This window comes from Pseudorca crassidens, chromosome 17 (assembly GCF_039906515.1).
Source record: "Pseudorca crassidens isolate mPseCra1 chromosome 17, mPseCra1.hap1, whole genome shotgun sequence".
In the NCBI taxonomy this organism is placed as follows: domain Eukaryota; kingdom Metazoa; phylum Chordata; class Mammalia; order Artiodactyla; family Delphinidae; genus Pseudorca; species Pseudorca crassidens.
This window is the reverse complement of record NC_090312.1, coordinates 81,203,663-81,226,774: the sequence shown is the minus strand read 5'-3', so window position 1 is coordinate 81,226,774 and position 23,112 is coordinate 81,203,663. Positions and strand designations below refer to the sequence as shown.

Sequence of the window (23,112 nt, the reverse complement as noted above, 5' to 3'; positions counted from 1 at the left end):
TTAGCATGAGCTTTTATATTTTACCTTCTACTTGTTTATCTTGCCTATTGTGTGTCATCCCCCACTACGATGTAAGTCTGTACATGTTTCATTCCCTGCTCTATTCCCAGAGCCCAGAGGAGTGCTGTCTCCAAATAAATGCTCAATAAACACTTGAGTGAATGAATGAGTAAATGAGTTCATTGTTTTAGGGCTTACCTGGTGGCGCAGTGGTTGAGAGTCCGCCTGCTGATGCAGGGGACGCAGGTTCGTGCCCCGGTCCGGGAGGATCCGTGAGCCATGGCCGCTGAGCCTGCGCGTCCGGAGCCTGTGCTCCGCAACAGGAGAGGCCACAGCAGTGATAGGCCCGCGTACAAAAAAAAAAAAAAAGAGTTCATTGTTTTAGATGAAGGGGACTTTTCTTTTGGAAACACTGAACTTTTTGTATGTGGGTACAATTCCTAGGGCACCATCTCCATAGTTATTAGCTTGGTACGTGGTCATGGACGTTTTGACTGGGGTCGTCCCGAAAGGGGCCCTACATGTTGTTAGACTACTTAGGTGGAAGACCAGCCCCCTGCCATGTTTAGCGCTTTGTTTTTTCACATCCCATTCATTAAATTTTTGCAGCCAATTGTGGTAAGAAAATTTTCTCTGGGTTATTAAACACAGTTGAGAACAAAGATTGCTGAGCAAATAGGATAAGGAAATCATTGTGTCTATGATGATGGAGAAAGGTCTTCTCCCCATCCTAACTCATCTCCATGAGCCACTCTGGACTGTATTCCATGTGAGCCCTCCCCAGGAGGGAACATTCCAAGCTTAGAACAAGCGCTAGCTGTCAGCACGGAAAGTTCCTCTGCTTTCGTCCTCCTGAGCTGATAGCACAACATACAAAACTCTGGCCCGAGGAGCCTTTCAGCTCTCTGCTCTTAGAAGTTAGGTGCTCGGGGTCAAACCAGCCAGTGTAAGCTTGGAGCAAGCGGACATTTAGGGTTCTCCTCTCAGCATCTGGCTACACGAGACACAGGTGATGCCTCCATGGACAGTGAGGCTGCCGGGCAAAGGGATGGGCATCTGGCACTCACGACGAAGCTGTCCTACGCACCAGAATGAGGTATTTTAGACCCAGTGAGTGAAGACCTACAGTCCTTCTGTTCGCCATCTTTTGACAGCACTATGTTTTTTTTGTTTTGTTTTGTTTTGTTGCGGTACGCGGGCCCGCCGTGGCCTCTCCCATGGCAGAGCACAGGCTCTGGACGCGCAGGCTCAGCAGCCATGGCTCACGGGCCCAGCCGTTCCAGGACCGGGTCACGAACCCACGTGCCCTGCATCGGCAGGCGGACTCTCAACCACTGCGCCACCAGGGAAGCCCAGCACTAAGTTTTATGTTGTCTAATTCTGCCAAGAGTTTGGGGAGACACAACTTGAATCTCTTCTTCCCCTAGAATGGATGAATAAATAAATAGACAATAAAATTCTAATAAGACGACAATATGAACAGTAATAAAGTGTCTGAAGGAGAATGCAAAATCGTTGTGTTTGGGCCTGAACAACTCTAAGAGTCCAGTGGTGCTGGTGAAATCGATCCCTGTAATGTACATCTGCTTGTGGACCTTTCAGACAGGACCCCAGCCCACCCTGGGCTGTAACGTGGTACCCTGACCTGCCTCTCCTTCTCTCTTCCCTACCAACTTGGCCGCCCAATGGATGTGATGGGTCAGATGCCCCAGGCCTGTGGATTTTTCAGCCAACTTTTAAAAGTATAAATGGCCATAAGTCTGCTCAAGTGAAGGATTTAAAAGCTGCAAGGCAACATCTTGTCTTTTAAATAGAATAAAACATTATACACACGCACACAACGGAACTTTCCTCATTTGTCATAAAATCAGTCAATTCAACAGGGCTGAGGATGGAAGTTCTGATTCTGTCACAATCTCTATTTCCTGAGTAATAAGAACAAATATTCTATTAATCTGTTTTTCTAAACATAGATAATAATTTCTATTAGTATTCTTTCAATCTTTTGAAGTCTTAAGTCATACCATATCAGTATTATGTCAGATAGTAGTCACTGCTGTATTAGCTCCAAGCCGCCCTTCTCCATTTTAGCACATTGTTTACTATTAAAATGTTAGTACATTGATTTTACCATGAAATGTTAGTATATTGGGACTCTAAGGAAAAAAATAATTGGGGGAGAAATGCTCCTTTTATTTTCTCTGAAGGCTGGGTACCAGTTGCTATGAGGTGTTCAGAGTGAATAGAGAATCTTCCTTTCAAGTTCAAGAACTTTCTCATCTGTTTTAGCTGAATTTACTAAGTAGCCCCAGAGACCCTGGTCACACTGCCCATTACAAGGAAACTTATTTGGTGGAGAAAAAAGTTCTATTCTTTCCTACTCTAGGTTTGAGGAATACATGAGAACTTGTTTATGTAATAAGTATCATTATGAGAGGTATGTATGAAAATTAAACAAGACAAAAATAACCATATCCCATAGGTAAATTTTATTTTCAGAGAAGACTAAAAATAAAATCAATCAAAGGTCCTTTTTATCAAACACAAGATGCTAACTAAGTTTGCTTTCACGTTGTGTAAGCTCATGCTGTATAAGAATGCTCTATACCGTGATAGAAGCTCTTAATATCTTACTAGCCCTGAGTACTATTCTCCTCTGAGAACCCAAATTAATTCTAATTATCTGAGCAAGAGAGAGAGAGGTGGAAATACAGCTCACAGGTCAGATACATGCAGAGAAAGCCAAAGCCTCGTTAGTCTAAGAGGCAGTGTTGCTTTGGGGAGAAAAATAAAAGTATCGTGAGTGAGGAAAAGCTGTTGAGGTTCTTGTCCCATTGGAGGATTTCTGGGAGACCCTGAGGATATCCTCCATCTCTCTTTCCTTATCGCAAATATCCATGAAAGGCACAGCAGAGGCACGACACGCACACGCGCACTGGAGCCCTTAGGGGCTCTGGGTGAGAGGTGATCCCCAGGCCGCTGTGAGGGGATGGCTCTGCAGCGCGGGTGACAGCGCACCCCGGTCCCCTCGGGTCAGCGTGGCTCAGACTGACCTCTTAGGGCTGTGACCTCTAACGCTTGGGTCAACCATAAGGTCAAGCAATGCATTCGTTCCCTCCTAACGCACATTTTTCCCCCCTTGGAATGATTGATGGGAAATAGAATCTAATTTTAAAACAACAGTCACTAGGAAATTTTCCCCTGTAGAAATATAGGACAGAATATTGTCATTTTTACTGTTATTGGCATAATGGAGACAACAGAAACTTGCTGTTCTGGTGTCAAAACAAGGTTTTGTGGTCATGGCTGTTGTTTAAAATATTCAATACAGAATATTTAAGATGACAAACGGTACAACTTCGTCCCTTGTCAGTGCCTACTGTTGATGAGAGAGAGAGAGATGATCGATAGACATATGTGTGTGTATTATGATGTATATATATAGTGAACGTATATACATATATAATAGTTAAAGCTTTGCTTGTAGCCAGGCCACAGAAGAAAATACCAGTTGCTGGGATCAGTGTTTATTTATGTTGTTTCTTTAAAGCTGTTCTGCTCAGATTTTATTCTGCATTTTTCAGATAGTAAAAATAACATCTGTTAACAGCTAACCTGTTTCATGTGCTATAAGAGAAAGAAAATGCAATATTAGAATATATATGCATAACATCCTCATAGCTGTTAATGATTTCTGATTCAGCTATATCAGTAGTTAACATTTGATCAAATATTATTTAAGGACTGAGGTATTCCTCATAAATATGGACTATCTGAAACTTGTTATATACATCTCATTTCCCCAAAGTAATGTAAAGATTATCTCAATCACATTAAATTGTAGATTAAATACATACTAGATATATAATGCTAGACATGCTGAATGTTTGGAATTTTCCTCCCTAGCTTATCACTTTTGCTGTACTATGTTTAGGTCTGAAGTTGGTAATGTGAGGGGCTGTGAATTTAGTCCAGGTTGCTCTTTGCACCTGGAAAATATTGATGAAAAGGAGCTGAGAATTCAAATGCAATTTACATCTTCAGAAAATCAGTGGACTAGATTTTGTGTAGGTATGTGGAGGGCGTGGGTTACGTGTGCGTGTCTTTGTGTGAGGTATGGTAGGGAGTTACGTAGATGTGTTTGTGTGTCTACATCTTCAGTAATGCTGAGGAAATTACAAAATTAAGATATTCTTAGGAATGAGGTCATGTTGATAAGGTTGGTGCAGAATTCCTGGTGTCATTTTGTGATGTAAGGAAAGCCCTATCTTCCATTAGCATGCTCCACGGGACGATAAATTAGAATGACCCTATCAGGAAATGAGTCAGTCATACAGTAAAGATGGCAAACATCTTCTGAACGTGTTCACCTCAGAGGAGGAGTCGGACACACCGACATTTCAGAGTGGGGTTTACCGGGAACATCTCCTGTCAGCAGGAATGAGAGCTGTGTGTTTAAGCCACTACCCTCTCGTGCTTACTGCATACTTCATCCTCGATGATGAAGACTTGAAACTTTTTTCCTTCTTAAATGAAGGCAATTCATTGGTAATTATGCTAAACCATAAATATGGCCTTTTCTAAATCCTCCCTATATGAATGTCTTTTCATTGACATCAACTTCCTTGGTCACCTATGCCTGTTGGGTGTTATTTGTCTTTTTATTAATACAGCAAAGCAGAATCCTAAGAAAAAGAACCTTAGTGACGCCTCCAAGCCCCACCTGGACGCCATGCTGGATCCCTTTGACACTCAGGAGGTGTAGAAACTACCTTGTTTCCCAGCAGAGTGGTGACCTTCTGTATCTGCCCTCGGGGAGAACAGACAAAGGCCAAATCCAACACTCCCCAGAATAAAATGCCTAAAGGAAACAAGAAGAACTGAAGACAAAACCACCTGAATTTTTAGGGTCAAAGAGGTGGCCTTATAGAGGAGCCCAGAACACCGATAACCTTGGTGTGCAGCGACATCCCTGCACACCGTGAACGCAGCACGTGCACGAGACACACCTTCTTGTTTAACGCTCACATAGCCGTGAAGGAGGTACGGTTCTCTCCACCTTAAGATAAAGAAACTTGGATCAGAAGCTAAGTGGCCATCAGAATCAGAGGGGAGAAAATACTTCCCAGTTAAATCATAATAACACAGATGCCAAGGAGACAAGACTGCTTGGCGTTTGTCTTCAAGGATGCAAAGGGTCGTTTTCCAGGGACAGGCCGTCAGCCATCCTCCCCTCCCCCAGAGTAGACATGTGTTATAGTGCAATGTGAAGGATCTGGATTAGACTAGGAGGGCAGCTCACAACCATGAACTTCTCGACTCTGTCTACCCAGCAGATGGCTGCCAAGAACCATTCAAAAGCTAACTTGTGGGCTTCCCTGGTGGCGCAGTGGTTAAGAATCTGCCTGCCAATGCAAGGGACACGGGTTCGAGCCCTGGTCCAGGAAGATCTCACATGCAGCAGAGCAACTAAGCCCGTGTGCCACAACTACTGAGCCTGTGTGCCACAACAACTGAAGCCCGCGCGCCTAGAGCCCGTGCTCTGCAACAAGAGAAGCCACCGCAGTGCGAAGCCCGCGCGCCACAATGAAGAGTAGCCCCCGCTAGCCGCAACTAGAGAAAGCCCGTGCGCCGCAATGAAGAGTAACCCCCACTCGCCGCAACTAGAGAAAGTCCGTGCGCAGCAACGAAGACCCAACGCAGCCAAAAATAAATAAATAAATTTATTTAAAAAAAAAGCTAACTTGTGGAGTCACATATCAAGGCATCCCCTCGGCATCTCTGACCAGCATCGTAAGCTCCCAGGCTCCACTGGTGGGTTGGATGGAGCACAGCGGAAGCATCTTGTCAGATCCACTGAGTGAAGGTGCAGAGACAGCCATGATGAGGGCCCTTCGTGGAAGGCAGACAGCACAGGCTCACGTTGCCATCATAGCTGTCTACGGCCAAGGGTGCAATTCAGCGCCTCCCAAGTTTCTTTGGTCCTGATTTTGATTCAGGGACATGTTACACAGCTGTCCCTCGTTGGGGGCCTCTTTGTCTCCTGGGGTTCAGTTTCAGACCTGAGGCCTCACGTCTACCACATCACTAGTTCTTACCAAAGGGATTATAACTTCTTACAGAATATTTCCGTTTTAAAACCTCTTCCCTTTTTGAAACTCACCTACGGGTGCTTAACACAAGAAGTAACTCCAAGGCTCTTGTCCTGGCAGCTATTAAAAACACAAACAAACCAAGACATCTGCACAGAAGAGTTAACTTGACAGTTCTGCTCCTGTTTCTGGAACACAATGACTTTTCACTGGAACACGAGTCCTTCTTCACTTCACAAGTCCTTCAATCATTCTAAATTTCTGTGGAAAAGAACCCATGAGCTTATTCTTTTATATTTATTTCTCAATTCCCTATGCACTTTACTAGATTAAAAGACACAATAGTCTAGCTTCTTTGAATAATCCCTCATCTGTCCCCATTTGTTAGAACTGAATGACAAATATGACCAGTCTTCCTTTGCTCTCTGCATTGATGTTCTGTCTCTAGAACAGCTGGTATTACCAGTTAGGTGAGAGGTGTTTGGGGCTATTTGTCAACGTGGACAAAATTCCCTGCCCTGAGAAGTAACTTATTATGAAACCAGATCTCCCTAGAGTCAAACCTCTGGCTGGACGCTGTGGGGAAGCAGACGTGGAACTGCATGATACAGGTCAAATGTAGAACAAGAGCTGAAGACCCTGAAGACCTCTCTCAGGGACTCGCTCTACAGCTGGAGGGCTGGTGTCCACACAGCCCACCCAGGAGATAGCCGTGGCAGAGGGGAAGGAACCTGACACTGAAGTACAGATTTGTGTTTTCATCCCCCATTCATGTGGGGCAACATTTTTGTACCATGTGATGTGAGGAACTGGTGGGAACAGTTGTGTCTCATGGTCCACATTTCTACTCACACTCATTGGGCCTCTTCTCTTCCAACCTTCCCTTCCGGCAGCCGATAAAGAAGGTGGTGAGAAAAAATAATAATGTGACAGAATGTGGTAAACCATTTACATATTGACAAGATGGAAGAGAACCAATTGTGATCGCAAAGCCTCTTTATTGTCATCGTTTTTCAGAGCACAGACTTGAGCAAAGACCAAGCTGACTGAGCTGTGGGCATAAGACCCCTGATGCCCATCACTGTTGATTTAGAGAAAGTAGAAAACTCTCCTGATACTGTGTAATACTCTAAATAGTGCTAATGTCCACTAAATCGCATAGACCATTGTGTGCTTCCAGCTGGAAGCCAAAACTGATATGCTGTAGGCTCTTGGTCCGTCTCATGAAAATAACTAATTATAAAGAAATAGAATTTGAGACTTTCCCCCCAATTCAACTTAACACACTTTGATGAATCCCAGCGTGAACAGAAAATAGTGCTCAATGGTGAGCTCCAGTGATGAGTGAGCGCCCTCCAGCCTTGGAGGTCTGGAGCAGAAGCCAGCACAGAAACAGATAAACCCACCCAGTGAGGTAGCCCCCGTGTTAGTGGCATGCTCAAGTTGGGTGCAGGGAAGGATTCTCGGTTGGAGTCATCAAGGAAGGTCTCCTGAGGTGAGATGCATCAGCAGAGTTTTAAACCACAACTGTAACTTTCCGTAGTGGAGAAAAGAGACAAGGTCATTCTAAGAAAAGGTAACATGAACGTGCAAAATGCATTTCAGGCCAAGAGTGCTACATAGGCAAATACACTTCTTATCAGAACGCAGGGCATTTTCCTCATCTTTGTGTCTTTACATATGTAGTTTCCTTGGGCTTTTTTGGAAATGTTTGCATGTTCTGAATTTTTAAAATTCTGAGATCTTTTGCACATTCATGTTACCCATATATATAATGCTTGTATAACTATATATTATATATATAATGCGTGTGTTTTGGCGTAACCTTGGAATTTTTAAGTAGTCAGATAAAATTATTATAAGGACTTCGACTTTCTGGTCAACTTTCTTCAAGCAAGAAGGCAACCTTTGTATTCAGTGATGTATAGGTGTTAAACGAGCCCCTGTGGCTCTGGTAACCCCTACCTTCCCCCCGCCACTGTCCTGTACCATAATACTGTGATGGGAAGACAAAATCGCCTTTTATTTCTGTTCCAGAATCAAATTTTCAAATGTGATTCATGGAAGGAATGAATGAAATGGAACCCAAAGGAAAATATACAAACCAATTTTACATAAGTCGGTAAAAACTGTGGCAAAGCAGCTTAGGAATGTTGACCTACAGTCCACTTGATCAAGACAGTTATAGCAGGGGAAAGATTTGGATTCACAGGGAGGGAAAATATAACATAAATCCATATTATTTTTAAATTTTTATTTATTTTTTTAATTTTTATTTTATATTGGAGTATAGTTGATTAACAATGTTGTGTTAGTTTCAGGTGTACAGCGAGGTGATTCAGTTATATGTACACATGTATCTATTCTTTTTCAAATTATTTTCTCATTTAGGTTATTACAGAATATTGAGCAGAGTCCCCTGTGCTGTACAGCAAGTCCTTGTTGGTTATCTATTTTAAATATAGCCATGTGTACATGTCAATCCCAAACTCCCAATCTATCCCTCCCCCCCCATTACCCCAGTAACATAAGTTTGCCCTCTAAGTCTGTGAGTCTGTTTCTGTTTTGTAGATAAGTTCATTTGTGTCACTTTTTTAAGATTCTGCACAGAAGTGATATTGTTACGCCACTCAAAAGTCAGTTCTCGAGAGACAAGTGTTGGTAGGGGAAAGGTTGCTTTATTTTGGAGGCCGGCAACTGGGGGAAGGGCGGACTCCTGTCCAAAGGCCGACTCCCTGCTGACACTCGAGGAGCAAGAGCTTTTATAGGCAGAGGGAGGGGGCTACACGCAGAAACAGCACAGGCAGCTCTGACAGGCATCTTGAAATTGGTCATCGGTGGTCTGACCAGCGTCATCTCGATTGTTTTAGGTACAGGTAATCTTCAGTTCCAGGGTTGGTTTGTTTCCATTTCTCTGAGGCCAATTCTTGGAATTGTGACAACTTCTGTCATGGCTACAGCCTGGTCATCATGTAGTTACCTTCTTCAGTATCTGTAAGACAGCTCCCAGGATACGGCTCAGAATATTATCCACGGCGCTTAAGGAGGAACTACAGGTCCTTGACTATGCTTAAGGACTAAACTATTATTATTTGGTCTCCTAGGACTGTTTTCCTCTGTTTCTGCATTTTCTCACTTCTCTGATTAAACTTATTCTTTGGCTAATTTTCTTCCACAGACAAAAGGCAGGCGGAGGACATGGTGGGGGCAGGGCAGGGAAGAACAATAGGGTCCTGCTCCGTTTCAGTATCATATGATATTTGTCTTTCTCTGTCTGAGTTACTTTGCTTAGTATGATAATCTCCAGGTCCATCCATGTTGCTGCAAGTGGCATTATTTCGTTCTTTTTAATAACTGAGTAATATTCCATTGTATATATACATATTACATTTAGAAGTAATTAAAGTTCCAAGTGCTGTGAAGGAGAAATTGAAGCATGTTCAGAGAGTGACCAGGGTGTCAGGGGACTTGGGGGGTCATGGGACATGTGGCTGGGGACACTAGGACTTTTGGAAGGGAGGGGAGGAAAGTGGAAATCTCTGGGGACTCTGAGGTGTCTTCCAGTATTAGAAAGGTTGTGTAGAAAAGATGAATTGGATTTGTTCAATGTGACCCTCAGGGGATGGATCAGAAGCAAAGGTGATGCAGGAGGACCAGTTTCAGAAACTCTCTCCCTAACAGTGCCGGCCTGTTACTCAAGGACCTGATTTTGAGAACTTCATCACTATTCATAAGGAGTGAGCACATCATGACCCGAAGAACAAGAAAGCCAGAGCAGTAATTAGATCAAAGACTATGTCACTTTACTTTCTTCGTAGTATCTATACCCTCTTGTCTTTTCTCTCCATAGGATAATTTGACTTCTTTTTCATGGTATTAAAGAACAAATACAAGTTTGTCAGAATAAAATGTGATGACCATTCAGAGACAGCCTCTTTCACACCCAACGGGAAATGGCACTGGCTTTCAGGATTGCCAAGCCTGCTTTCATTCTCATACTCTTCCAAACACTTTTGGAAAATTAATATGCAATCCTTAAGGTTACCACATTGGTGATTCTTATCAGGAAATTTTCTTCAAGCAGTGGGGTAATTTTATTTTGGATTCAATACACTGTTTTTTTCTTCTTTTGTATAGCTTTGACATTTTCAATAGTAAAAGTTTTTGAAAAAGGCATCAGGAGGGTTTACAAACACATACGTCCTAGAACTTGACTTGCATCATGCCCTTGGAGACGTCCATCTGCTGAGGACCATTGAGCACATGGTGGAACTGACCAGGAAGGGTGTCTGTCGATTATCAAGGTGGAAAATCCCTTCTACACCTGTGTCTCACCTCCCTCTTCATAGTACAAGGCAGTGGAATGCTTTAACGAAGACGAAAATTGCAGTGACTCCTCAAAGGGAACCTTTAAGAATAAGGGCCAACCTGGGGCCTTAAGGGATAAGCCACTAAGGTAGTTGTTTCATGGACGTGCTTGCGCATATATGGCGGTTTGCGGAAGAGAAAAAACAGCCCTGGTGTTTGAAGGATGAGTTATCACTCCGGTCTTTCTTTTTCTCTGTGTTTCCTTTCTAGGTATTTCCACACGATATACTTAGGCATTCGAAGTCGACGGGGCGCAGAGAGTGGCCGGTGGAGGTTTTATTGGAAGATGGTCTACGAGTACGCAGACGTGAGCATGCTACACCTGCTCGCCACCTTCCTGGAGAGCGCGCCTCAGCTGGTGCTGCAGCTCTGCATCATCGTACAGACCCACAGCCTGCAGGCCCTCCAAGGTAAGGGCTTGCAGCTCGCTTTCTGCATTTGGGGGAAGGGGGTCGGCTCCTCTTCTCACAACCCGAGGACCGTTCCGTGACCCTTGGACGCAGGTCACGGTGCTCTGGGTTCTCGTCGGCCGCTTGACACCTGTATGTGTGAATGAGGCCTATTTTCTTCTTCGCCATCACTTATCGTGGGTAATTTACAGGAAGACTTTTTTGCCCTCAAGCTGCCCTCCGAGTAGGAAAAAAAATCCTCATGATTTTACACTCGCTCAATATGAGAACAGAATCCACTGAAGCTTTCTGGCTTGTGCGATAACTTCCAAAACTTTGAAAAAAGACCTAGAGCCCTCTCTAATGTTGTATGTATATTAACTATTACATATATTATATACATTTATGTATAAATTTAAATATATAATACATACTGAATATTAGGGTAATCGCCACCATTTCTTTTTGATATTAGGACACAAAAGGCGAGAGATTAAAGGAAACGATAAAGATGACCTTAATATTTTTACAAAGAAGGTCATATGGGAAAACGTTGTCAGTATTTAATAATGTATTGTTTATGTAGTACTAAGTTTTATAAAATGAATATTACAGTCAGATTCATATTTTGGGGTTTTGCCGTCCTGTTTGATCATCTCATCAGTGAGATGATTCCATTGATAACAGACCCGCCCCGACGTTTCCGTAGGGCCTGCTGCTGAAATCTTTTCTAGAAGCAGATTAGACAGACCAGTGGGTAGACAGGTGACTACATGGCTGGGGGAGGATGGATAGGTAACGTTTTGCATAGTTTCCTGGTAATTCGTCAATCCTGTAACGAAATTGATGTTGTTAAACAGGTAACGTTCTGTAATGTGCTCGTTTTGTTTCAGTCTCAGCAGAGCCTTGCTGTGACTCGCTGTAGGTACTGGGCCATCCTCTCATCTGATCTGGTTGGTCTGGGGAATCTCTACAAGGTCCTTATAACCTTTTATAGCAAGGAGCACATAAGCCTGGGCTGGATACTTTACTAATTGGAGGGAGGCATAGTACAGGAAAAGAGAGATGGAGTGTTTGCTGGTAGCCAGTGGCCCACTGATTTATGAATTCCTGGCCCAGCCCTGGTTCCACACGAGAATAACTTCAGTCCAAGAAGTCTGAGAACGGACTCAAAGAGGTCCATGGGGTGGGAGCCTCCCATGCTAGTAAGCAAAATGGAAGAAAGGGAAAATGGGTGTTAGCACAGAATCAGAGGAGAAAAGCCTGGGGGAGGCGAGCTTTATCCACCCCCCCCCATGGGAATTATCCGTGGACGAGTCTCTTTAGACGTGAGACACCACACGCTGCAGAGGGAGGCTCCAGCTTTGCTTATCTCACTTCCTCGCTGTGAGACCTGGTACAAGTCACTTAACCTCTCTGGTCCCGGTTTCTCAAACTAAACTAGATGATCTCCAAACTCCTTGGCAGTGCTCTTCCACCACTGCATCCGTGAACGCTCAGTGAACTTACGGGGTCGGGCGTGTGCATCAGGAGGTGATCTGTACGTGAGGACACAAATTCAAAGTCAACATCAAACTGAATCTCTGTCAAATTCTCATCTCCAGAAGACCTTGGTACCCCCTTGGTATAGTTACACACCTGAGAACTCTCTGGAAGAGAAAACCCCAGGCACAAGTGAGGAGTGTGGCAAGCCACCTTCCTGGGTGGCCCGAGATTCCTGACGGTCTCTGCTAGTTTCCTAAAAGATCTGTAACATCACAGAGAAGTTTTTATCCTAAAGATGATGGAGATGGAGAAGGCAAGGAGAGGGAGGGTGTGAGAAAATGAGATCACCTTTTCCGTTTGAGAGCTTTGTGTAAAGTTTTATAGAAAAAAAAATAGAGAAAAGACAATTCTTTGTCTTTATCAGATTATTCGTCCTAAACATAAGAATCAAAATATGTGTTTTTTGGAGCTGTGGCTCTTCCCGGATGCCTGGTGTCCCCAGCTTAGCGGCTAAGCTCACTGTTGCATCAGGTTTGCTACAGACTTTGAGAGCGGGACCTCGTCCTTGGCCAAGGCGAGCCTTGCTGTCAAAATCAGAGAGCCATGGGGAAAATACGTCCTGTGTCACTCCCAAGGGGGTCAAAAGACAGTTGGATGCAAAGATCTCTAGGATTAACGCACATCACTGAGCACAGGATGAGGAATCAGGCCACTGAGCTGATCTTACGGTTGCCACTGTTTAAGCAGGGAGATGGGCAGAAAGTTGCGTTACAAGACCGAAGAGGGGAACTGCCTGACAGCAAACAACCACCACAAAACCTCCAGCAAACGAAGACCAGCTCAGGCAATGCCGTCTCAATCCTCTTGCATTTTGAGGAGAAACTTATCTGCAGAGAGAGCTTCTAAATTCAACCCTCGGCTGACAGATGACCCCCCCTTACAAATGAACCAGCTTATAAATTAAACTGATGTGAATTATAAGAACTGAGCCTTTCCTCTCTAGGAAAAGAAAAATGAATGTGATAGAACCGAGTCTGACATGTATCTTTATGGTAAAAGATTCTTAAGATTTATATGTAAAAAAACAACTTTCTGCAATGCACGCGTATAATCAATGGCATGAAAGCTGTGAGGTATATGCAAATAGCTCTGAATTTAAATCTTCAAAATATTTTTATTTAGCAGGTAAGAGTGGTCCTAGGTCTGCAAGTTATTTCCATAAATGACTATGTCTAAAATTATTATTTTTAGGACAGAAAGAAAAATGCTTTTTTAATCCAATTTCAACCATCTACTGCTCTCTGATGGACACTCTTTTAAAACCAATTAAAAAATCAAACAAGAAGAAGTACAACATTTAAAACTGATGCTGAAACACTGTATTCCCCTTGTGGAAGTTGGTGTAGCCCTAAAACCCTGTCGGCTGTGAAAACCCTTTCTCAGGGCTCCTTACTTATTGAATAATTAAGTCAGAGAGGCCTCGCTGTACTGAAGGCCAACAGGCTCAGTGGAGAGCTAAGTAAAGCATAATTGTTTCTCGGTTTGTCCTGTCCCAGGAAGGAGAATTCAGCTCCTGTTCTGAGACCAGGAATCAGGGCCGAGCAGAAACTTAAACATGAATATCCAGTTCCTTCCACTCCACACTGCCATCTTTGACAGAATTGCTGCCCTTCATGGAGTCTGGCATTTCCCTGGGAACATCTGTCTCTGGAGAGCAAGAAATAACTCAGGGAGTCTCAACTGTACCCGCACAAGTAAGACAGCACATGGAACATGAGACAGTACAGCGGCCTGTGCTTAGAGCTCCCAGTTTACACTGCGCTATGTTTCCAGTCTAATCCCATATCCCCACCTGGAGAGAGCAAGCGAGACAGAAAGGCAGGCGGGAAGGACAGAAGGAGGGGCAGAGAGATGTAGGACTGTGTGTGGTAAGCAGAGATGGGCAAAGCGCTCTTGCTGGTCTCCGGCCAGAGGATGCAGCCCTCTGTGTTAGAGATGTAAGATGCGGCCCAAGGCCTGTCAGTCCTATTTTCAAGCAACATCTCAAACCCATCCAGGACATTGGATTCTCTCTCTTATAGATGGCGCAAGCAAAGGTAGAAGGTTAACTGCCTTCTACAGACCAAAGCTACCCCTCCTTATAAAAGGGCTGGCTGGGCTGGAGGGTCTCTGAAGTCACTTCTAGCTTCGTGATGCTCTGAGCACTCGGCTTTGGTTGTGTAGACCAGCTGGCGGAGGGGGTGCTGATTCGTGCACGTACAGGTGTCCACAGGCCCTGCCCAGCCGGCAGCGTTGCTCAGAGCCGCACCACGGGGTGGAAGCCCGTGGGGGTGGAAGCTCCTCGGGGCGGCCCGGGATGCCGTGCGGGGTCGCCGCGCACACACCGTGAGAGCTTCTCAGCCAGAACGTGTGCACGACGGCCCAGGCTGCATGCAGCACAGTCACCTGGCTCTGACGGCCAGGTGTGCACGCCCGCGCTGCAGAGCCTTCGTGTAGGAGCAGCGCTTCCTGGAAGGAACCATCTAAAACAGAACAAATCGGGCTCTCACCAGATGCACGTAGGTGCCTACCTGGCAGCACAATTGTTTCCACTTTTTCCAGATGGCTTTAGTTCTTCATTTCCAATTTCCACCTTTACTCGCCATTGTTGGAAAATCTCTTTTACACCCCCCGTGTATTTAAGCTGTGATGCGCAGAGTGAGTTAGGAACAATTGCTTTCCCACAGGCCGTGTGCCCAGGAAAGCTTTGCTGAGCAGGAAAATACACCGACACCTACCTCGATTCCGATTTCTTCGTATCCAAAACCCCCATGGTTGCCCGTTTTGCCTACAGTTTATCCTGAACACTTCATGAACGGAAGAAAGCACAGGGGGCTGGAAGAAGTTTCTAATTATTCTTTTCCTGTCTTGCATCCCACGAGACTACAGGGAAGTCAGAGGTTAAGGGGCTCTCCTTAAACAAACACGGTCCCCAGCCAATCACGGTAGGAGACACCCTGAGTGTGACAACTGCCTCCTTTGTCACATCCTGATGAGGACTTTTAGGACCTAAACCACTGGATTTCCAGTTGCCCCATTTTATGCTAAAGCAGGTGGAGCCACTCCCGGCTACCTTCCCGAGGCTGAGGTTAGAGAAGGAACCCCTCAACCCCCAGGCCCAAGTCCTCTGTGCCGAGTTCCTGTCTCTGCACCCGGCTCCACCCGTGGATTTCTGCAGGGGAGGGAAAAGGCCGGGGAGAGAGTCAGCCTGTGAGTGGGGCTGTGTCCCGTCCCTTTTGATCTGTCTGTTTTTCCGTCGCTATTTTCGTTAAGTTCATTAACACATTTATCGAACGTCTATCGTGTGCATGATGGTACGTGAAGGGCTGTAAAATCTGTCCTAAAAAAAATTCACTTTTTATTAAAAGTTTGTAATGTGACATTATAAAGAATGTGACAAAACATATTAGAAAGGCCTAACTCATCTGGGTGTATTTCAGAAGAGCTGTTCCGTCTTCTAGATGGGATGAGAGAAAACGAGAGCAGGTCTAGGTCCCCGTCCCACCCAGAGGGACCACACAGCCCCTGCTTGAGCCCGTTCTTCACTAGAGGGCAGTTCACGCTGCGTCACAGACACTACACGGAAGGCACATAGTGCCTTAGACCATGGAGACTGTGTCACATTAAATATATCCAAGCAGCCGAGTTTGCAACTGATACATCTCTCTGAAACGTCTGACCACAGATCTCAAGTGGTCACTCAGCACTGTCAAGCATCCGACATTGTTCCTCCTTGAAATTCACTCTCCTGCTACAAAACTCACTGTTTCCTTCCTTCTTCTGTGTCCTCACACTTCCATCTGCCTCCATCACTTCAAACCACTGCTTTCACTTCCTATGTCAGTGAGAAAACAGAAGCAGTGAAATAAGAACGGCTTTATTTTCCCACCGCTAACCGCACCTCCTTCTGCACCCATCACCTGGCTTCCCTCCGTTTACTATGGGTAACCTGCGCCTGCTCTCATCTCTTGACCCCTCTTCTGCGCTGGATCCCGTGCCCTCTCACCTACATAAGCATCCTGTTCATGAAATTACCCTCTCTCTCTCCTGCATTATCAATTTCTCCTTTCTACTGGATCACTGCCATCACACATAAACAAGCACACCGTGATAACTCTAATCTTTAGTTTTTAAAAAATTGTCCCTTATCACCTACTACCATATTACCACAATTAATTATATTTTAGTGCGTAGCGAGTTCTTTCATGTTTCGTATATATTACATTAAAATAGAATTAAAATATGGGTACTATTTTGTAACCTCCTCTTTTTTGGCAATACATCATGAGTGTGTGTCCATGGCGATGTATGTAATTCTACGTCATTTCTAACTACTGCGTGATTTACTAGCACATGGATTCTCTTTTTCTTTTCCACTAATTCCATGTTTTTGAAATGATAAGTGATCATCTATAGTCACCATAATCAATAATCCTATTATAAACACATTAAGAAAATCTTTGCAGCCTTAGTTAAATACCTAAAGTGAAATGGGTGGATTTGAGGACAAGCTTGCGGGCTTGAAGGCTTTTGATACTTAATGTCAAACTGGCAATTTTAAAGTACATTTCTTGAGAGTTCTGCAATGTCTCAACTTTCTGATCCAACTGCACAGAAAGTCAGTGAGGGCAATAAATGTGACAAGGACTGGCAATGGGACAAATCTTTTGAGATTTGGGAAAGAGCTCTTCATGGTGCCCATTGGAATAGGAAGGGCTTAATTCCAAGATGTGTCCTAGTTTCTTCCCTTGTTACTTCATTGTGCCCACCATATAAACTTTAGTAAATCTATTCAATTAAGCAGCAGCTCTTTTTTTTTTTTTTTTTGTGGTACACGGGCCTCTCACTGTTGTGGCCTCTCCCGTTGCGGACGGAGCACAGGCTCCGGACGCACAGACTCAGCGGCCATGGCTCACGGGCCCAGCCGCTCCGCGGCACGTGGGATCTTCCCGGACCGGGGCACGAACCCGTGTCCCCTGCATCGGCAGGCAGACTCTCAACCACTGCGCCACCAGGGAAGCCCAAGCAGCTCATTATTGATGAAACAAAATTTTAAGAACAGCTTCATCAAAGACTTTTAATTTGAACCAAAATTGTTAGGAAAGTAGACATAGGTTCCTCAAAGCACATAACAAAAATCTGACCCAAGGAAGCTTTTAAAGAGCTAAACCACACAAAAATGATAAAACAGCAGCCTTTACACTGGACAGTTGTGATTTCTTTTGGCTTTGTGGATATGTTAAATGTATTCAATAGCAGTTAGTGTGAAGGCCCACTGGGTATTAAAAAAAAGACAGCACGTCCTCCCTCCCAGGTGCTGACAAATTCCGTAGAGGCTGATGCGGGTGATGATGTCACAGCAAAGGCCGGCACGCATTACCTCCCGGCTGCATGGACCCTCTGCTCTGGGCCCATTACAAGCAGTTGGTGGGTATTCATTGAATAAAAGGAAGAATGAATGTCTGCTGGGTGACAAAGCCCTAGGCTAGGTGGACTTGATACAAAACCAAGTGACATAGCCCCTGCTCTCAAGGAATTCAACCTAAGGGAAAAGAAAGACCAAAAAATTGTTATTATTCAATGTGCTCTATACTGTTGGTGGCCATGTTAAGGCCCTTTGGTGACATAAAATGATCTTTTATAGAAAATGATATAGATCACAATAGCCAAAACATGGAAACAGCCTAAATGTCCATCAACAGATGAATGGATAAAGAAGATGTGGCGCATATATACAATGGAATATCACTCAGCCATGAAAAAGAATGGAATAATGCCATTTGCAGCAACATGGACGCAACTAGAGATTACCATACTAAGTGAAGTAAGTCAGAAAGAGAAAGACAAATAACCGTATGATATCGCTTATATAGGCACAAATGAACCTATCTACAAAACAGAAACAGACTCATAGACATAGAGAACAGACTTGGGTTGCCAAGGGGGAGCGGGGAGGGAGAAGGTTGGCCTGTGAGTTTGGGGTTGGTAGATGCGAAGGATTACATTTAGAATGGATAAACACCAAGGTCTTACTGTAGAGCACAGGGAACTATATCCAATCTCCTGTGACAAACCATAATGGAAAAGAATATAAAAAAGGAATGTACGTATGTGTATAACTGAGTCACTTTGCTGTACAGCAGAGATTGTTGCAACATTGTAAATCAACTATACTTCAGTAAAGATAAAAAAGAAAGAAAATGATACACAGAAAGTAGAAATGCGGTGCTGTCTGACGTCAGGGAATATTGGAAGAATCAGGGAAGCTTTCATGAAAAGAGCAGCCTTTGAGCTGGGTCACAACTGAAGCCTAACATTTTGTCATGTTCAGTAAAGAAAAGATAGCAACATGAACAAAACCAGAAGAGGGAGGCCAGTGGTTTTGTCTACACCTGTCTGTTCAGCGATGCTGGTGGATAACAGTCTCCTCAAATGAATGGGATTGTTGGTATTACTTGTGGCACACGATTAGATTTGTTCCTCATACTTGAAAAATATTTCTAGTAGCAGGGTAAATCCTGCATATATACTTAAAAAATACACGTATTTTTCTGTACGTCTTACTTTTCAGCCTGTTTCTGCATCGTTCGGTATTTGGGGGTTATCAATAAGTCAATCAATAAAATAGTAAACTACCAGTCTGCTTGATCAATACATATATGGAGTTGAATTTTAAAGACTCATCATCATCAACATCTTTGTAAGGAGAGGCTCACACACCCGACAGGGCATGCTGACCACACTGCTCCTCTCTATTGAAAAGTATTGGCAGAATAAACGATGGGTGTCATGAGGGTAATGATATTATTGATCCCTTTATTTCACATTCAATAGCCTCTGAGTCATGGTACCACTCCAAGTTATACTTAGAAGAACAGAGAGAAGCTTCATTTGCTGATCATTGATTCAAGTGCTTGAAATCAACTCTGTGTGGTAGCAGCCCCCAGCACAGCTGTGAATAGTTTTGAATTTGAATCATTTTGAACATAATATGAAATAAGGGCGTGACTATTTTTAGGTCCTACTTAATTATCTCCAATAATCAAGCATAAATCTTGGTATTTTTCCACTCAGTGTTCCTTCTCTCTCCCTCTCCTTCTCAGTGAGATGTGAGTGAGCAGGGGTGCGTGCTTGTTCAGGCCCTGGGTGATAGACTGGGTGGGGTGAGGGTAGCGGGTGAACAGATGCGAACAATTGCACACGCCTGGCTTGGGAGAGCAGCAACTTGGCGGAAAGTTGCGGAGAGGTTGGTGCAACAGAGAAGCAAACAGACATAAGGGCTGTCTGCAGTGAATGATGTCCCCAAACACTCACTGTTCCTTTGCCTTTCTTGTGGCTTCCTTGTTTGCCAACCTCCAACCTCCCCAAATATTTCAGTAATTTTTCAGCACTTTGTGCCTTCAAGGCGTCAACTTAAAAAAAAAAAAATGTACAATGTAGGAGTTGTGAGTTTAAGTTTTATTCAGGGTGATAAATAAATTTAGATAATTTAGCTCCGAGGAAATTCTTCCAAAGAGGTAGGAAAGGAACCAGGATGGATATGATTTTTAGCTGGGAATGCGTGTAGTCCAGCATACATCCTGGTAAAATGGTACTGCTGGTCTTGAAGAACAGACATCTCAAGTTAATGATTTCAGTGCTTTTCTATGTATAGAAGATGCAAGAATCTGGGTTCATTAAAATTCTTCCTGAGATACACATCTAACTATCTAAGGGACTGTTTTTCCAAAGCACAGAGTGTCTCATCCTGACTTCACCCTGAATCTCTCCCAGGATGCACTGTCCCTCAGCTCTGCGGTGACTAACGACTGAATTCCTGTAGAGCTGGGTGATGAGCAACGCTCTTTGGGCATTTTCGTTTGTTTACAAAGGAAACAGCAGCCCACTCACCTGACCTTTACCCCAAACTCAGAGCAGATATTTACTTTGAATACTGATGTACTGTAATTGTTATTTCTAAAAACTAAAAATAACTACCGTGAATAGTAACCCAAATCCTTGCTGAACACAGTCAAAGTGAGGTCAACTTAATAAAAAATTCAAAAGTGGCTTAATATGGTATTTTCCTAAATAACTTTTTTTTTTTTTCTAGGAAGCCACAGACACAGTTACACGATCAGGATTTTCTGACCCAATTCTGATTGGGTGGGTGAATGTGGGAAGCGCCCACAACCGATGAAATAGTTTTCACTATGAAACCTCTTCTCTAGGACACACTTGTGCCGTCACAGAGCGTACAGTCGAGTCTAGAAATCTTTTACCTTCATTGGGCAGCTTGGGGTTAAACTGGGTTTTGAAGCAGTCCTTAGACATGGAGGCTAATATTTTCTTGATGACTCGGCAGGAATAAAAAACTGGGATCATTTCCTGTTGACTGATTTAAGAAAGGCCTTTTTTTCACCGTACTGCTCGCTCATGCATGGGAGCCTATATGTATGCAATCGGGAAGGATGAGATCCCATCACACTGAGCCAGATGCAAGCAGGAGCAAAAGAGAGCAACTGATGCAATTGGTGTGTAAGCATTCCTTAGTATAAAACCACATGGAGATGCACTCCCCGAAACTCACAAAGAGCTTCTGATTGCGGAAGGACAGGCCTGCTGAGAGCTGCCTGTGGAAGGTTTTGTCAGCACCTTCATTGTGATTCTAAATTTCCACAGCTTTCCACTCAGCTGTAGAAAAAGTCCAGAGAGTCCGTGAGGCTAAGGAGACTCCAAACCTCCGAAACTTTTCAAACATCCATAATTTTATCAGCTCACACACCTGGACCGTTTTATAGGGCGTGAAGTTCTCCAGGGTAGCGTTGAAGTGTAGACCTTTCCAGTGTGTAGGCTTCCGTGAAGGCAGGTACCACCAGATTTTTGTTAGCTGAAACATTGAGTTAAAATTCAAATTAAAAAAAAGCTAAAACACATCTGCTAGTATGTAAAAAGGCAATAGATATTTTTAACATAGACTTTTGGGAGAAATGACTGAGTAAATAAATGCATAGGTTTTTAAATTCACAGATTTTTAAAACTCAATGCAGATAAGTGAAGAAGCTATTAAAGAAAAGCATTTGAAAAAAGTTTCATTTTTAAATGTTTTGTGAGCCCAGAAGAAGACATTTTTTCCAAATTTAAAGATGCTATAGGGAATTTTGTGAAAGAGAGGGTACTGGATCTTAAAGAATGAGAGAAATGATTTTGAACGTAGAAATGTTTGGGAGGCAGGTCTGCTGGGCCCTGAGGAGAAAGTCAGAGCATGAGGTGCATGTGCTGTAACGCTACCAACTCCCAGAAGTAGGAGGGGAATGATTTGAACTTGATCTTGAAGCTTGAGGGTCCTGAACATCTTTGTCCATATAAGGTCCAGCAACACATCTCTCAGTAATGGAATACAATGTCTTAATTAAGACCTGAAAAAAAAATCATCATTCTTTATTACATTATTTACTGAACAAACATTTGTTGAGTCCCTATCCATGGCAGGCACTAATCTGAATGCTAGAAGAATGATGACCAAGACCAGTCAGTGAAGCAGAGGAAGTAAGAGAGAAGTGGAATAATCAGAAGAGCATGGTGATATGGTAGCCAAGGCGGTTATTTCAAAAGAGATGCTCATGAGGGACCGGCCAAGATGAGAGCTGAATAGTCTATTAGACTCTATTAGTCTATTAGGCAATGATGACATCTCTGTCATCAGGACCAAGCTTAGGAAAGAAGTAAAGATTGCAAATTAGAGGAGAAAAAATCATGGCAGCAAGGTAGAACTTCTAGACTATAGAAGGAAGAAGAAAATCAGTGAAGTGGCTAAGAGGACAAGTTTCAGGAAAGAGACATAAATGTAAGACATAAACCATGTGGTGAACGGTAGGCTTGAGTAGCAGAGCAAAAGCAAAATCTTTATCTGATCCAGTTCCTGCTCTCCTACCCTAGTAGTTAACAAAGGTTAGTGTGAGTTAACAAAGGTGACACTACCAGTAGCAGGTGGAGCTGAGACCAGAGCCCAGGGTTCAGGGCTCCTCTCATGGATAAAGGACCCCAACGTGGAGACATTCCATCATGACTGATCTTTTATGTTTTCACTCACCTTGTAGCCTTTCAGTGTGTTCCTTAACCACACTGAGAATTTCCTTCTCTGATTGAAAAAGAATTTCCTGATCTAAGTCGCCACGTTGTGTTAGAATCACATAAACAATGAAAAGGACCTTAACCTCCTGTCTGGCACTTGGGGGTGTCAAGTGGTCCACATGGGCCATCTTCTCCCTTCCTTCCTTCCTGTCTCACATGGAGAAGGGGAAGGGCACCCGTAGCGTGTTTCTAAATTTGCCATGAAATGAGGTTTCAAAATTCACATTTTCTTTCTCTTTTAAATGGATGTAAACCCATTTGAATTCATTTTCCCTAACCTTGGAATTAAATCCGAGCCTGCTCTCCCCCGAGCGCTCTCTGTGGCCTCGGTCACTTCTGCCCTGCACGGCCAGTGCCCACTGCCCGTGTTGTCATCTTGACTCTTAACCTCAGAGGTGTCCCAGTAGGGTTTTGAAACCTCAGGGATCTTCCAGCAAATGCCACTTAGACTTTGATCTGTCCACTGACGTATATTTTTAGCGTGAAGTACTTTCAGCCTTGACGTTTTTTGAAAGAATATACATTTATGAGGAAAACAAATGTGCATTTTCTTTACATTTTCTAAGCACATCGTCTCCACGCCATTAGACGTGGAAACTAATCTTTTTTCCACAAGCTCATTAGCA

General features: G+C 43.7%; 1 protein-coding gene across 1 annotated transcript in view; it reads left to right on the top strand.

Annotated features, from left to right (window-relative positions):
• Positions 1-23,112, top strand: part of XKR4 (XK related 4) — a 321,357-nt gene that overhangs the window by 206,454 nt on the left and 91,791 nt on the right. Inside the window, exon 2 of the mRNA XM_067712325.1 lies at positions 10,671-10,870. Within this exon, the coding sequence (XP_067568426.1) occupies positions 10,671-10,870 (200 nt within the window). The remainder of the gene's footprint in view (positions 1-10,670; positions 10,871-23,112) is intronic.